A 12,072-nucleotide genomic window follows, 5' to 3' on the forward strand; every position below is an offset into this window, starting at 1 on the left:
GATTGACTTAGTTCTAAGTTGCTTCTCTCCTTGATTAGTTTCCATCCATTGCTTCTTGTCCTACCCTCAGGTCCTTTGGAGAATAGCTTGACTACCTCTTCTTTGTGGCAGCCTCTGAGATATTGGAAGACTGCTATTATATCACCCCAGTCCTTCTTTTCATTAAACTTGACATACCCAGTTCCTGCAACTGTTCTTCCTATATTTCAACCTCCAGCCTCCTAATTATCTTTGTTGCTCTTCTCTGCACTCTTTCCAGAGTCTCCACATCTTTGTTTTACATCGTTGTGACCAAAATTGGATGCCGTATTCCAAGTGTGGCCTTACCAAGGCATCATAAAGTGGTATTAACACTTCACGTGATCTTGATTCTATCTCTCTGTTGATGCAAGAGACAGATACTACTTGAATAGGAACTTTTAAGGATGTGTCCTTTACTCTGTGTTGAGTGTGTATGTGCCAGCTTTGGAAGCCATATTAGCCCCGGAAGCTTCCACGCTGCCATCTTCTCATGTGTGGGGAAAGTAGGAGGGGGGATTTAGTAGAGGGAATGTAGTTAGACAAAATAGCATTCTTCCTTTTGGTCAAGGTCAGGAAAATCCTGCATCTGGGGAAGGAGTGGTTGGAGGGATGTCTCGAGATGGGACGGATGGTGATTGGACAATGTGATTGACTGATGAGTGAGGGGATGGTTTTGGGGGGTTTGATTTACCGAGGGAAAACCCGGGACTCTCAGATTCGGGTTTTTCCAGATGTGCCAGTATACATACTCTCATAAATGGAACTTCGAGAAAATGCTTTCCTCGGGAGTTCTTAATTGGAGTTGGGGGTTTTCTGGAACGCTGACAGTATGAAGATTCTCAGTCATTCCGATCACAGTTGTCCCAAAGGCGCAAAGAAAACCCAGTCGCCTTTTAAAAAGCACCTGTGGGACATTCTGTGTCATACCTCAATCTCCTTCCTCACTTATTACCAGGATCAACTGATCCATCCGTCCGAATTCAGCGAGACGAGGAGAACGAAATCCTCCATCACTCGGCTGGAAGTTCAGCTCCGTCAATCTCCTGGAATCCCTGAATTATACATAACCGCTCATCGCAGATGAATTGATAGCCGGGATTCTGTTCCCTAAGCCCTTTTCCCTTTTTCGTGCTTAAGACCGCGAACAAATGATTATTTCTCAGTACTCAGATCTGGCAATTTTTTAGCTTGGAACCCGGAATAAAAATATCGGACCTGTTTTCATTTCATTTCATTTTCATTTTATTAAATTTGTATACCGCCCTACTCCCGAAGGACTCAGGGCGGTGAACAGCCATAAAATAAAACATATAAATACAAAATTTAAAATAGAGATAAAACAAATTAAATAAATTTGGCTGAACCATTTTAAAACTCCAATTTAAAACCAAATTTAAAATTCCCATTTAAAAAGAGGAAAGAGGAAAAGAGGAAATGATAATTACCTAACTTGTTGGGTTGGCAATATATAAACCAGCATTATAGCTTTAAGACTGTATTGCTGTATTGCATCATACTGTGTCCTGATTGGCTTGCTCTGTAGCCAATGTTCTTAAGAGAGAGCTTGAAACAGGGTTGGTTTCTCTTTGATACTCCTTGCTGATTGTTACTGCTCTTTACTGCTCTGCGCTGTGTTTGATACTGTTTGCAACTATTTATTGTGTATGACTACGACAACTGGTAAGAAGACTTTGTTATTGGAATATCCCTGGACTATTGTTTTACTATCTACTGCTTTATCTGTGTATGACCTGGACTGTTTATTGGACTGTGCCTTATTACTATTTTCCTGAAAGTAAACACAACTCAGTGTATCTGTGTGTTGGCTGTGTTATTTCGCAACTGCTCTCAATCGCTTTCATGTGCACACCCTTGCTACTTTAGGGTTGCTCTGCGAATTCCTTAACAGGACCTTTGGCTGGATTTTCTTTGAATCAAAGTGCAACATGGGAGAGGTGTGACTGCATTTAAGTACTTCTGATATCCATTGATAAGATGTCGCTCTGAAAGATATTAAACCTTTCCTTTCCAACAGGGCTTGGTTACATGAGGTCATCAGCAGATGTGGTATTCAGCTGGTTTGAGTCGGTTCACCCAAAGCAGTAGCAGAAATCACAGGTGGGACCGCCCACATGCCCTGGCTCTATGCCGTCCTATTTAGGCAAGTTTGTTAGGCTGGACACGCACGAGCAAAGCACCTGTATAGAAGGCCAGGCACCTGCATGAAGGCACACACGTGAGAGAAGCAAGCATGCACGCGTGGTGAACTGGTGGTAACAAAATGTGAAACCCACTGCTGATCATCGGCATCTTTGACTGCCAATCCGGTCTCAGGGCTAGTCATGCCAGCTAATACTGGTGGGCTTTTAATTATATTCTGAAGGCTGACTTAATTATTGTACTGATGCAAAACCCTGAATCCTTTCACATTCCATATGACTTGGAGAAGAGCCGGTTTGATGTAGCGGTTGTGACATCAGGCTAGAAAGCAGGAGAACGTGAGTTCTAGTCCCATCGTAGATCTTGGGCCAGTCCCTTTCTCTCAAACCCAGGAAGGAGACAATGACAAAAACCTGCCACGAAAACTGGAGGAACAGATCAAGGCAGCCTCCGAGAACTGGACCCAATTGAATGTTTTTTGAGATGAGAACTTCCTTTTTGTAATGTGTCTTGTATGCTTGTTTCTCTTCTCCAGGTTCCCTCAAAAGCCCAGTGAACAAGACGGCCCTCACCTTAGTTGCTGTGAGCTCTTGCATCCTGGCTATGGTCTGTGGCACCCAGATCTCCTGTCCACTCACGGTCAAAGTGACCCTTCATGTCCCTGAGCACTTCATTGCTGACGGTAAGAACTTTCTTTTTGGAGTAAGGGTGTGACTTCTCGAAGAACATGACTTAGCCATGTTTTCTAAGCAGCTGTCTCTCTCAAGAACAACATGTGAACTTGTGGGTAGTTCTTCATTCTGCCTATAGACAGAATCTTGCCAGGCTAAAGCAACTATTCCCATAACTATACTCTATTCTGTGCATTTCTACAGAGGGTTTACCTTCACTTTTTTTTTTTTCCCTGCCAATTTGAGGATATGGCCAGAAAAGGTTGGTAATGTGGGAAATGAAAATATAACCTATTGATCTATTAGAATCAATAAGGCCCAAGTGGAAACTTAGACGGCGAGTCCCTTGGGCTGCAAGGCAATCCAACCAGTCAGTCCTAGAGGAGAGCAACCCTGACTGCTCTTTAGAAGGGCAGATCCTGAAGAGGAAACTCAAATACTTAGTTCTTGTTGCTTGCAAAGTCGCGTCCGACCCATCTCGACCCCATGGACAATGTTCCTCCAGGCCTTCCTGTCCTCTACCATCCTCTGGAGTACATTTAAACTCACGCCGACTGCTTCAGTGACTCCATCCAGCCACCTCCTTCTCTGTTGTCCCCTTCTTTTCTTTTGCCCTCCATCTTTCCCAGCATTAGGCTCTTCTCCAGGGAGTCCTTCCTTCTCATTAGGTGGCCAAAGCATTTGAGTTGCATCTTCAGGATCTGGCCTTCTAAAGAGCAGTCAGGATTGATCTCCTCTAGGACTGACTGGTTGGATCGCCTTGCAATCCAAGGGACTCACAGGAGTCCTCTCCAGCACCATCATTCAAAGGCCTCAACTCTTTGGCGCTCAGCCTTCCTTATGGTCCAACATTCACAGCCATACATTGCAACTGGGAAAAACATAGCCATATGGTTTTTTGTATTAAAGACATGTTATCCTGTAGACCAATACATACTGATTAGACCTCCGATCCATAATTTATGTTGTTCCTTTTTTTAAAAAAAGATATAAATGGGGTCATTGTCTCCACATTTGGGAGAACGGATTCTGTGGTTTAAAAACCGTGCGTTGATATTTTAATCGTGACATTTGGAAATAACTTTTTTATTTTTTTATTTTCCACCTTGGCATTTGCAAAGGGCTCCAACGTCGAACCCTTGGCTAATTTGCAGCACAAAAAAACATCCTTTATTTTGCATGCCTTCGCAAATCCAGGCGTGGATGTTTATTTCTGCTATTTCTGTCCTACCCTTTTATTTATGAGCTCTCTGAATAATAACTCCTTTGAGTGCAATTGTTAATCGATACCGATGGAGCCAAAAATGGCACAGCTGACCCATGAAATATTCCAATTAAAAGGGGAATGTGGACCTTTTCCTATGCTGAACATCAGCCAGGACTCTACATAGATTTAAAGATCTCTGAATGGATCTGCAAACACATCACCGCCTTGGTTTCAGAATAACAGAGTTGGAAGGGACCTTGGAGGTCTTCTAGTCCAACCCACTGCTTAAGCAGGAAACCCAATGCCACTTCAGACAAATGGTTGTCCAATCTCTTCTTAAAAACTTCCAGTGTAGGACCATTCACAACTTTTGGAGGCAAGTTGTTCCATTGATTAATTGTTCTAACTGTCAGGAAATTTCTCCTTAGGTCTAGGTTGCTTCTCTCCCTGATGAGTTTCCATCCATTGCTTCTTGTCCTGCCCTCAGGTGCTTTGGAGAATAGCCTGACTCCCTCTTCTTTGTGGAAGCCCCTGAGATATTGGAAGACTGCTATCATGTCTCCCCTAGTCCTTCTTTTCATTAAACTAGACATACCCAATTGCAGCAACCGTTCTTTATATGTTTTAGCATCCAGTCCCCTAACTATCTTTGTTGATCTTCTCTGCACTTTTTCCAGAGTTTCAACATCCTTTTTTATATTGTGCTGACCAAAACTAGATGCAGTATTCCAAGTGGTAAGGCATTATAGAGTGGTATTAACATTTCCCATGATTTTGATTCTATATTAGCCGCCCTGAGTCTTCGGAGAGGGGCAGCATACAAATTGAATAAATAAATAAATAAATAAATAAATAAATAAATAAATAAATAAATAAATAAATAAATAAATAAATAAATAAATTTCTGTTAATGCAGCCTAGAACTGTGTTGGCATTTTTGGCAGCTGCAGCTCACACTTTTGACTCATATTAAGACCTCAAGGTCTTCTAAAGAGAATCTCTAAGAAAAACATCTGGGGAGAACATTTCCTATAAAAGTCTCGAGATTCTCAGTCATCCAGGTCATGGTTGTCCCAAAAGTGCTTTTCCAAGAGGCAACGGGATTTTCTGGTTTTTCTTTGAAGACCTTTTGCTTCTCATCTAAGAAGCTTCTTCAGTTCTGGCATAGCTAAATGTCTTTGGAGATTCTCAATCATTCAGGTCATGGTTGTCCCAGAGGTGCTTTTTCAAGAGGAAACTGGACTTTCTGGTTTTTCTTTGAAGACATTTTGCTTCTTCTCATCCAAGACACGTCTTCAGCTTACTTCTCATCCAGAGCTGAAGAAGCTTGTTGGATGAGAACAGTTGCCTCTTGAAAAAATACCTTTCCTACGAAACTTTTTTCAGATGGAGAATCAGCCAGGGTCAGAAAAACTTAAGCAAAACTTTAAAAAAAAAAACTTTAGCAAAACTTAAAGCACCAAATTCATCCTTTGATGCAATGCAGCCATCAATGAAGAAAAAGAAGGAAGCACTCAAAGAAACTTCTACAGCAACAGGCCAAGTCCTTTCTGTGTTTCCAAATGATCAGGCAGTACCCTTCCATGGCCTTTAGCTGAGTGAGAATCTGTCTTACACACTTTCCCTCTGCAGAAAAAAAAAAAGTCTAATTTCAAGTGTGTTTTCCACTTGCCAGACAACGGAGAGACCAGCTTTTGATGATGGAAGATGGAGTTCCCAGAAACCACTGCTTCCCTTTATCGCTCCCTGCTTCCAATATTTCGGGAGTTTCCATGACCTTATCTGCCCACCCCTTGCAATGTTGATCAAACACAACCTTGCAGAAACCCGAGCAAATTCAATTTTCTTCTTCCACATGGGAACCGAAGGCTTCAGAAGACTTTAAATTTTTCATCGGGTTCCCTTATTTATTTATTTGTTCTTCTCCTGCTGGTACATTTTCTTGCCTCTGATGGGAGGGCAAATCGATGCTTTTTTTTCTGGCCTTCTGGAGCGAAAGCATTGGAGGCGCGTTGGTTTTCTCCAAGCACATAAACATTTTGTTAAAAAACGTGTCCCGTCGTTTTCAGTGAAGCGAGGAGCAGAAACCTACATTGTTAATCCCACTGTGGTATGTTTTAAGCAGGTTTCTTCTGGACCCCACCCCAGTGAATAGAATAGAATAGAATGGAAGGGAAGGGAAGGGAAGGGAAGGGAAGGGAAGGGAAGGGAATTTGAATTATTGGAATTTGAGTTGGAATTGGAATTGAATGGAATTAGAATTATAGAATTATAGAATTATAGAATTATAGAATTATAGAATTATAGAATTATAGAATTATAGAATTATAGAATTATAGAATTATAGAATTATAGAATTAGGAATGGAATGGAATTGGAATTGGATTTATAGAATTAGAATTATAGAATTAGAATAGGAATAGGAATAGAATAATGAAAAATAGAAGGGAAGGGAAAGGAATTAGAATTATAGAATATAGAATGGAATAGAATAGAATAGAATAGAATAGAATAGAATAGAATAGAATAGAATAGAATAGAATAGAATAGAATCGAATCTGGAAGGGACCTTGGAGGTCTTCTAGTCCAGCCCCCTGCTCAAGCAGGAGAGCCTATATCATTTCAGACAGTTTCCAAAGGCAAGCTGTTCCACTGGTTAATTGTCCTCACTGTCAGGAAGTTTCTCCTCAATTCCAGATTGCTTCTCTCCTTGATTTAATTTCCATCCATTAGTTTCTTGTCCTGCCCTCTGGTGCTTTAGAGAATAATTAGATCCTGTTCTTCTGTGTGTGTGGCAGCTCCTCAAATACTGGAACCCTCAAGTTCCAGTTACTAATGTCCAAAGCCTAAAGTTCTGCGAGTTAATTATGATGCAGATGCATACTGCCGAGACCCAAAAATCTAGTCAACTCAGGAAAACCTAGGACAGATGGTTCTCGACTTACAGTTACAATCAGTGGTGGGTTCCTCCCGGTTCGGACCAGTTCGGCCGAACCGGTAGAGGTGACAATATGACGTCACCGAACCGGTTCTCTTTGTTCGGGAGCTGGGCCGTCCCGCCTGCCCCTACATTATTCTTACCTTTTATTTGGCCCCACCGCCAATTTATTCGCTGCCTCCCAAGTCCCAGCTGATCGGCTAGAAGAAAGAAAACTGTTTAAACCTTCCCCACTCTCCCAGAGGCCCTCCAGAGGCCAGAAACAGCCCGTTTCCTGACTTCCAGTGGGCCCGGAAGGCCCGAAAATCAGCTGGTTGGCGCGCACTGGAGCTGAGCTAGGGCAATATTCGCATGCCCACAGATATGGCTCCAGGTGTCACCTGTGGCACACATGCCATAGGTTCGCCATCACGGGTGTAGGGTCTCCTGATGGGCAGGGCGGTTGGACTAGATGACCTACAAGGTCCCTTCCAACTCTGTTAATCTGTTAAACCTGATTGAAGCAAAGAAAGGAGTTTTTTTCTGTGCTTTCTTGGCCAGAATAAGCTAACATTTCCGATTCTCTTTGGCAACTCAGCCTGCAAACCGCCCATTAAAAGTTACTTCTCTTCCCCACAGTTTTAGAGCCGTATTTAAAAGTGTCGTTTCGGAGATCATTCTCATTCTTGGTGCCATTTCACTTGGGTCCCTCGTGTTTTTCATCTTCTGAAAAGCCATTATGTCTCGATTGGAGACTGCCCCACCTCCTCCCCTCTTCCAAGGGATATTAATCTGTTTTATTGGTATTTCATTGGCAGCTCTGATGGAAATCTTCTGCACCCTGCATAATTTTCCTAGCAGAAAATTCCCCCCCCACCCCTATCCTTCCGATACATGCACGGCTCCATCAAGCTGCTTCAGCCTGTGATGTCAACATACGTTCACCAGTCAAAAGAAGCCCAATAAATGTATAGCTGAACAGGTGGGAGGGCAGTCATGCTCTTCTGATCCGATTAAACTTGGGGGTAATATCCGATCACTCTCACCGATGTTGGTAGAAGAGTGTGTTTGTTGCTCAGGGTTGAACCTGGTGCTCTCCGAGCTTGGTGCTTTGCTTGCAGGCCTTTCGTGACCCAACTAGGTAACATGATCAGTCTTAGAAGAGAGTGGGGTTTGCTCTGTGTTTATATACAGTTCCTTCTTGCGCTGATGATGTTATCTAGTTCGGTAATGAAATGTCCGCAAGAAAAGAATTCAACTCAGAGAGCACCAAAGACATCATCATCATCATCATCATCATCATCGTCGTCGTCGTCGTCATCCTCCTCCCACTGATAATATTATCTAGTTGGGTAATTAAACAACTGCAAGAAAACTATCAAGCTCAGAGAGTACCAAGGAGCCCACAGTCCTCCTCCTCCTCCTTGCACTGATGATCTTACCTAGTTGGGTAATTAAATATCTCCAAGAAAACCACCAAGCTCAGAGAGTACCAAGGAGCCCACAGTCGTTGTCCTCCTCCTCCTCCTCCTCCTCCTCCTCCTCCTCCTCCTCCTCCTCCTCCTCCTCCTGGCACTGATGATGTTACCTAGTTGGGTAATGAAAACGTCTGCAAGAAAACCACCAAGCTCCTCCTCCTCCTCCTCCTCCTCCTCCTCCTCCTCCTTCTCCTTCTCCTTCTCCTCCTCCTCCTCCTCCTCCTCCTCCTCCTCCTCCTCCTCCTCCTTCTCCTCCTCCTCGCACTGATGATGTTACCTAGTTGGGTAATGAAAACATCTGCAAGAAAACCACCAAGCTCCTCCTCCTCCTCCTCCTCCTCCTCCTCCTCCTCCTCCTCCTCCTCCTCCTCCTCCTCCTCGCTCTGATGATGTTACCTAGTTGGGTAATGAAAACGTCTGCAAGAAAACCACCAAGCTCAGAGAGCACCCAGGACCCCACAATTCTCCCTGACAATGTTATTTCGGGGGGTAGGTGTCTTGCAGAAAGGCAATTGAAGACCAAATCCAAGCCGAATGAAATGCAAGAGATGAGCTAGCGGACAAAGTTTTATTAAAGACGAATGTGTTCACCAGTTCCCCGATGTAAACATTTGAGGCCTGTTTTCATTGCATTAATAGGGACAACTGCTTTATCCGTCTTTTTTCCAGCAATTATCTCCTTCAATCGGCCACAACTTTTGCAGTTTGACCCATTCCCATCCTCTCTTTTCCTTCCCTCCCTCTCCTGGCTCTTTCACTGTTTAAATAGTTTCTAGGTTTGTACAGCTGCTCCACCAACCTTCCAGAGGCAGCTGGTGGCCATCCCAATGGACGTAGAATTAGGGCAAGCCACGTTTTTGGTGGAGCAGCGCCAGATGTTATCTTGTTTGACTGTTGACAAGGAAGATTACAGTTGCTCTGTCTCCTGACTTGCATTGAGCCAATTTCCAATATATCTTAGCCAGCCAGGGCAGTGGCTGAGAACTCCGAGCTGACTTGAGACCTCTGAAGCAGATCCAAGTTGGGAAGAGCAAAATAAATACAACATTGATCATTCGTTTTGTTTTATCTTGCTTTCTGTGTGACAGATGGAGCACAAAGGATTTTGTTTTGGTTTAGTTTGTTTTTTTAAAGAAGCAAAATGCATCAGCAAAATGGAACAGGGGCAGGATGGCTGAGAGAGGGCAAGCAGCGGACACGAGGAGCAATGGAGCTCAGGCACTGAGCAAGGACCACCTCCTCCTGATCTCCGAACATGGAGAGTGGAGAGAAGGCGAGAACAGCACAGGCCGACCCGACATTTCAGGAGGAGAGTGCCCCGCCCCTCTATACAAGGTTCACCTGGGGACTGAGATTTAAAGAGACACTGTGAGAAGGGGCATTTGTCAGGAACAAACTCTGAATTTGTACAGTTGGGTGTGCCGGTATAGACACTTGGAGTTTCCAGGACTGCGTGCTTCTTCCTTACTTCGTGGACTCAGTGCCTTGTTCCTGACTTTGTGAACTCACTGTTTGTTCCTTGTTTCGTGGACTCCTTTCCCTATTCCTTTGCTTTGCTGGACTGGGCATAGTCAGAGGCTGCTGTATGTATGTGTGAGCGCTTTGCTCTGGGACGAAGGATGTGGGAGTGTTTAAAGGGCAATTTGGAGCATTAAAGGGGAGTTTGAACTCTCAGCTGGCTCTGTGACCTTCGTGCCTTGTCCCAGATCTTCATACTTTGGATCAACTTGGTTCAGTTCACCAATTCAAATCGACTTGATCAGGCCAACTGAAATATCAAAATCGATGGGCTCGCACACTCCTAAATTCCAGCCCATCAGATCCATCCTATTTTAATCTTTGGGATCTCTCTACGTGTCTGGAAACACAACTCTCGTTATGCCGTTTCTAAGACCAGCCATCAGGTGCGGTTGGAAGTCAAACAAACAGCCTTCCATCCGATTGATTAATCGCGCATGGATTTAATAACCCTGGCTCATTTCAATGTGTTGTAATGTTCTGTGCCCACGCGGGCAAGGTCTGTTTAATCTGCGCATATTTTCATCTTGTATTTTGTACTAAAAACTTGATGTGATTAGGTAGGCCTTACTTTAATGGGAATGCCTCTGTGCCACTGCGGTAAACCAAAACAGGACAACCGTGGACATCAGAGGGGGTGGGTAGAGCATTCGTCCTTGCAAAACCCAGCTTGAAATATGATGTCAATTACAACAAGGACAGGATCTTCTCTCTCTCTCTCTCTCTCTCTCCCTCTCCCTTTTATGGCCAGTCTGCATTTTAGATACAGAAGATGAGTGAGTTGGGAGAGATTATTACCAATAATAATAATAATAATAATAATAATAATAATAATAATAACAACAACAACAACAACAACAACAACAACAACAACAACAACAATAATAATAATAATAATAATAATAATAGGAGGAGGAGGAGGAGGAAGAGGAGGAGGAAGGGGAAGAAAAGAAAAGAAAAGAAAAGAAGAAGAAGAAGAAGAAGAAGAAGAAGAGGAAGAAGAAGAAGAAGAAGAAGAAGAAGAAGAAGAAGAGGAGGAGGAGGAGGAGGAGGAGGAGGAGGAGGAATGGGAAGAAGAAGAAGAAGAAGAGGAAGAAGAGGAGGAGGAGGAGGAGGAAGAGGAGGAAGGGGAAGAAGAAGAATGGAAGAAAAATAATTGGAAAATGTGTGTGTGTGATGTATGTATATGCATATGTGTGTATCTGTGTCTGTGTGTATGTGTGTATGATATATGTGTGTGTGTGTGTATACATGTGTGTATATGTGTGTGTATAATGTATGTGTATGTGCGTATATGTGTGTGTGCGTGTGTGTGTGTGTGTGTGTGTGTGTGTGTATACACACATACACACACACACACACACACACACACACACACACACACGCACACACATATATATATATATATAAAGTCTCCGGGTCTAGGAGCATCTCATTAGTCAAAAGCCTTGCTTGAAATGGGTTTAGAATTGGACATAAAAGCAGAGAGCGTCTTGTCCTCCTCAAGCCAATTTTGGAACAACGTCGGGGAGGGACAAAGATTTCGTATTATTTTTAAGTAATTTTCCTGAGTGAGGAAATTGAACCAAGCCCAGCTTGCTGTAATGAGGGATTATAATTGCCTGGAGGCCTGAAACGCATCATGTGGGACTGTGAAAATGTTCAATTAACAGTAGAACGCTGCCGGAACTGGTGCCTGATGTTGTTAGACTAGGAAATGGAAAGAAAATCTCTCTCTCTCCCTCCTTTCCTCTCTCTATCTCCCCCCTCTCTCTCCCTCCTTCCCTCCCTCTCTCTCTCTAGTTCTCTCTCCTCTCTGTCTCTCTTTCTCTCTCTCCCTCCTTCGCCCCTGTCTCTCTCTCTCTCCCTCCCTCTCTCTCTCGTTCTCTCTCCTCTCTGTCTCTCCCTCCCTCGTCCTCCCTCTCTCTCATTCTCTTTCCTCTCTATCTCTCCCTCCCTCCCTCCTCCCTCCCTCTCTCTCGTTCTCTCTCCTCTCTGTCTCTCCTTCCCTCGCCCTCCCTCTCTCTCATTCTCTCTCCTCTCTGTCTCTCTCTCCCTCCCTCCCTCTCTCGTTCTCTCTCCTCTCTGTCTCTCTTTCTC

The 12,072-nt window shown here is 43.7% G+C and overlaps 1 protein-coding gene across 5 annotated transcripts in view; it reads left to right on the top strand.

The window, feature by feature from the left end:
- ASTN2 (astrotactin 2) overlaps positions 1-12,072 on the top strand; it is a 433,657-nt gene that overhangs the window by 188,963 nt on the left and 232,622 nt on the right. For all 5 annotated transcript variants that reach the window (XM_087880005.1, XM_087880006.1, XM_087880007.1 and 2 more), the window contains exon 6: positions 2,717-2,863. In XM_087880005.1, the coding sequence (XP_087736131.1) occupies positions 2,717-2,863 (147 nt within the window). The remainder of the gene's footprint in view (positions 1-2,716; positions 2,864-12,072) is intronic.

The sequence above is a fragment of the Pantherophis guttatus genome, chromosome 16 (genome assembly GCF_059756535.1).
Source record: "Pantherophis guttatus breed Tessera chromosome 16, ASM5975653v1, whole genome shotgun sequence".
NCBI lineage: Eukaryota > Metazoa > Chordata > Lepidosauria > Squamata > Colubridae > Pantherophis > Pantherophis guttatus.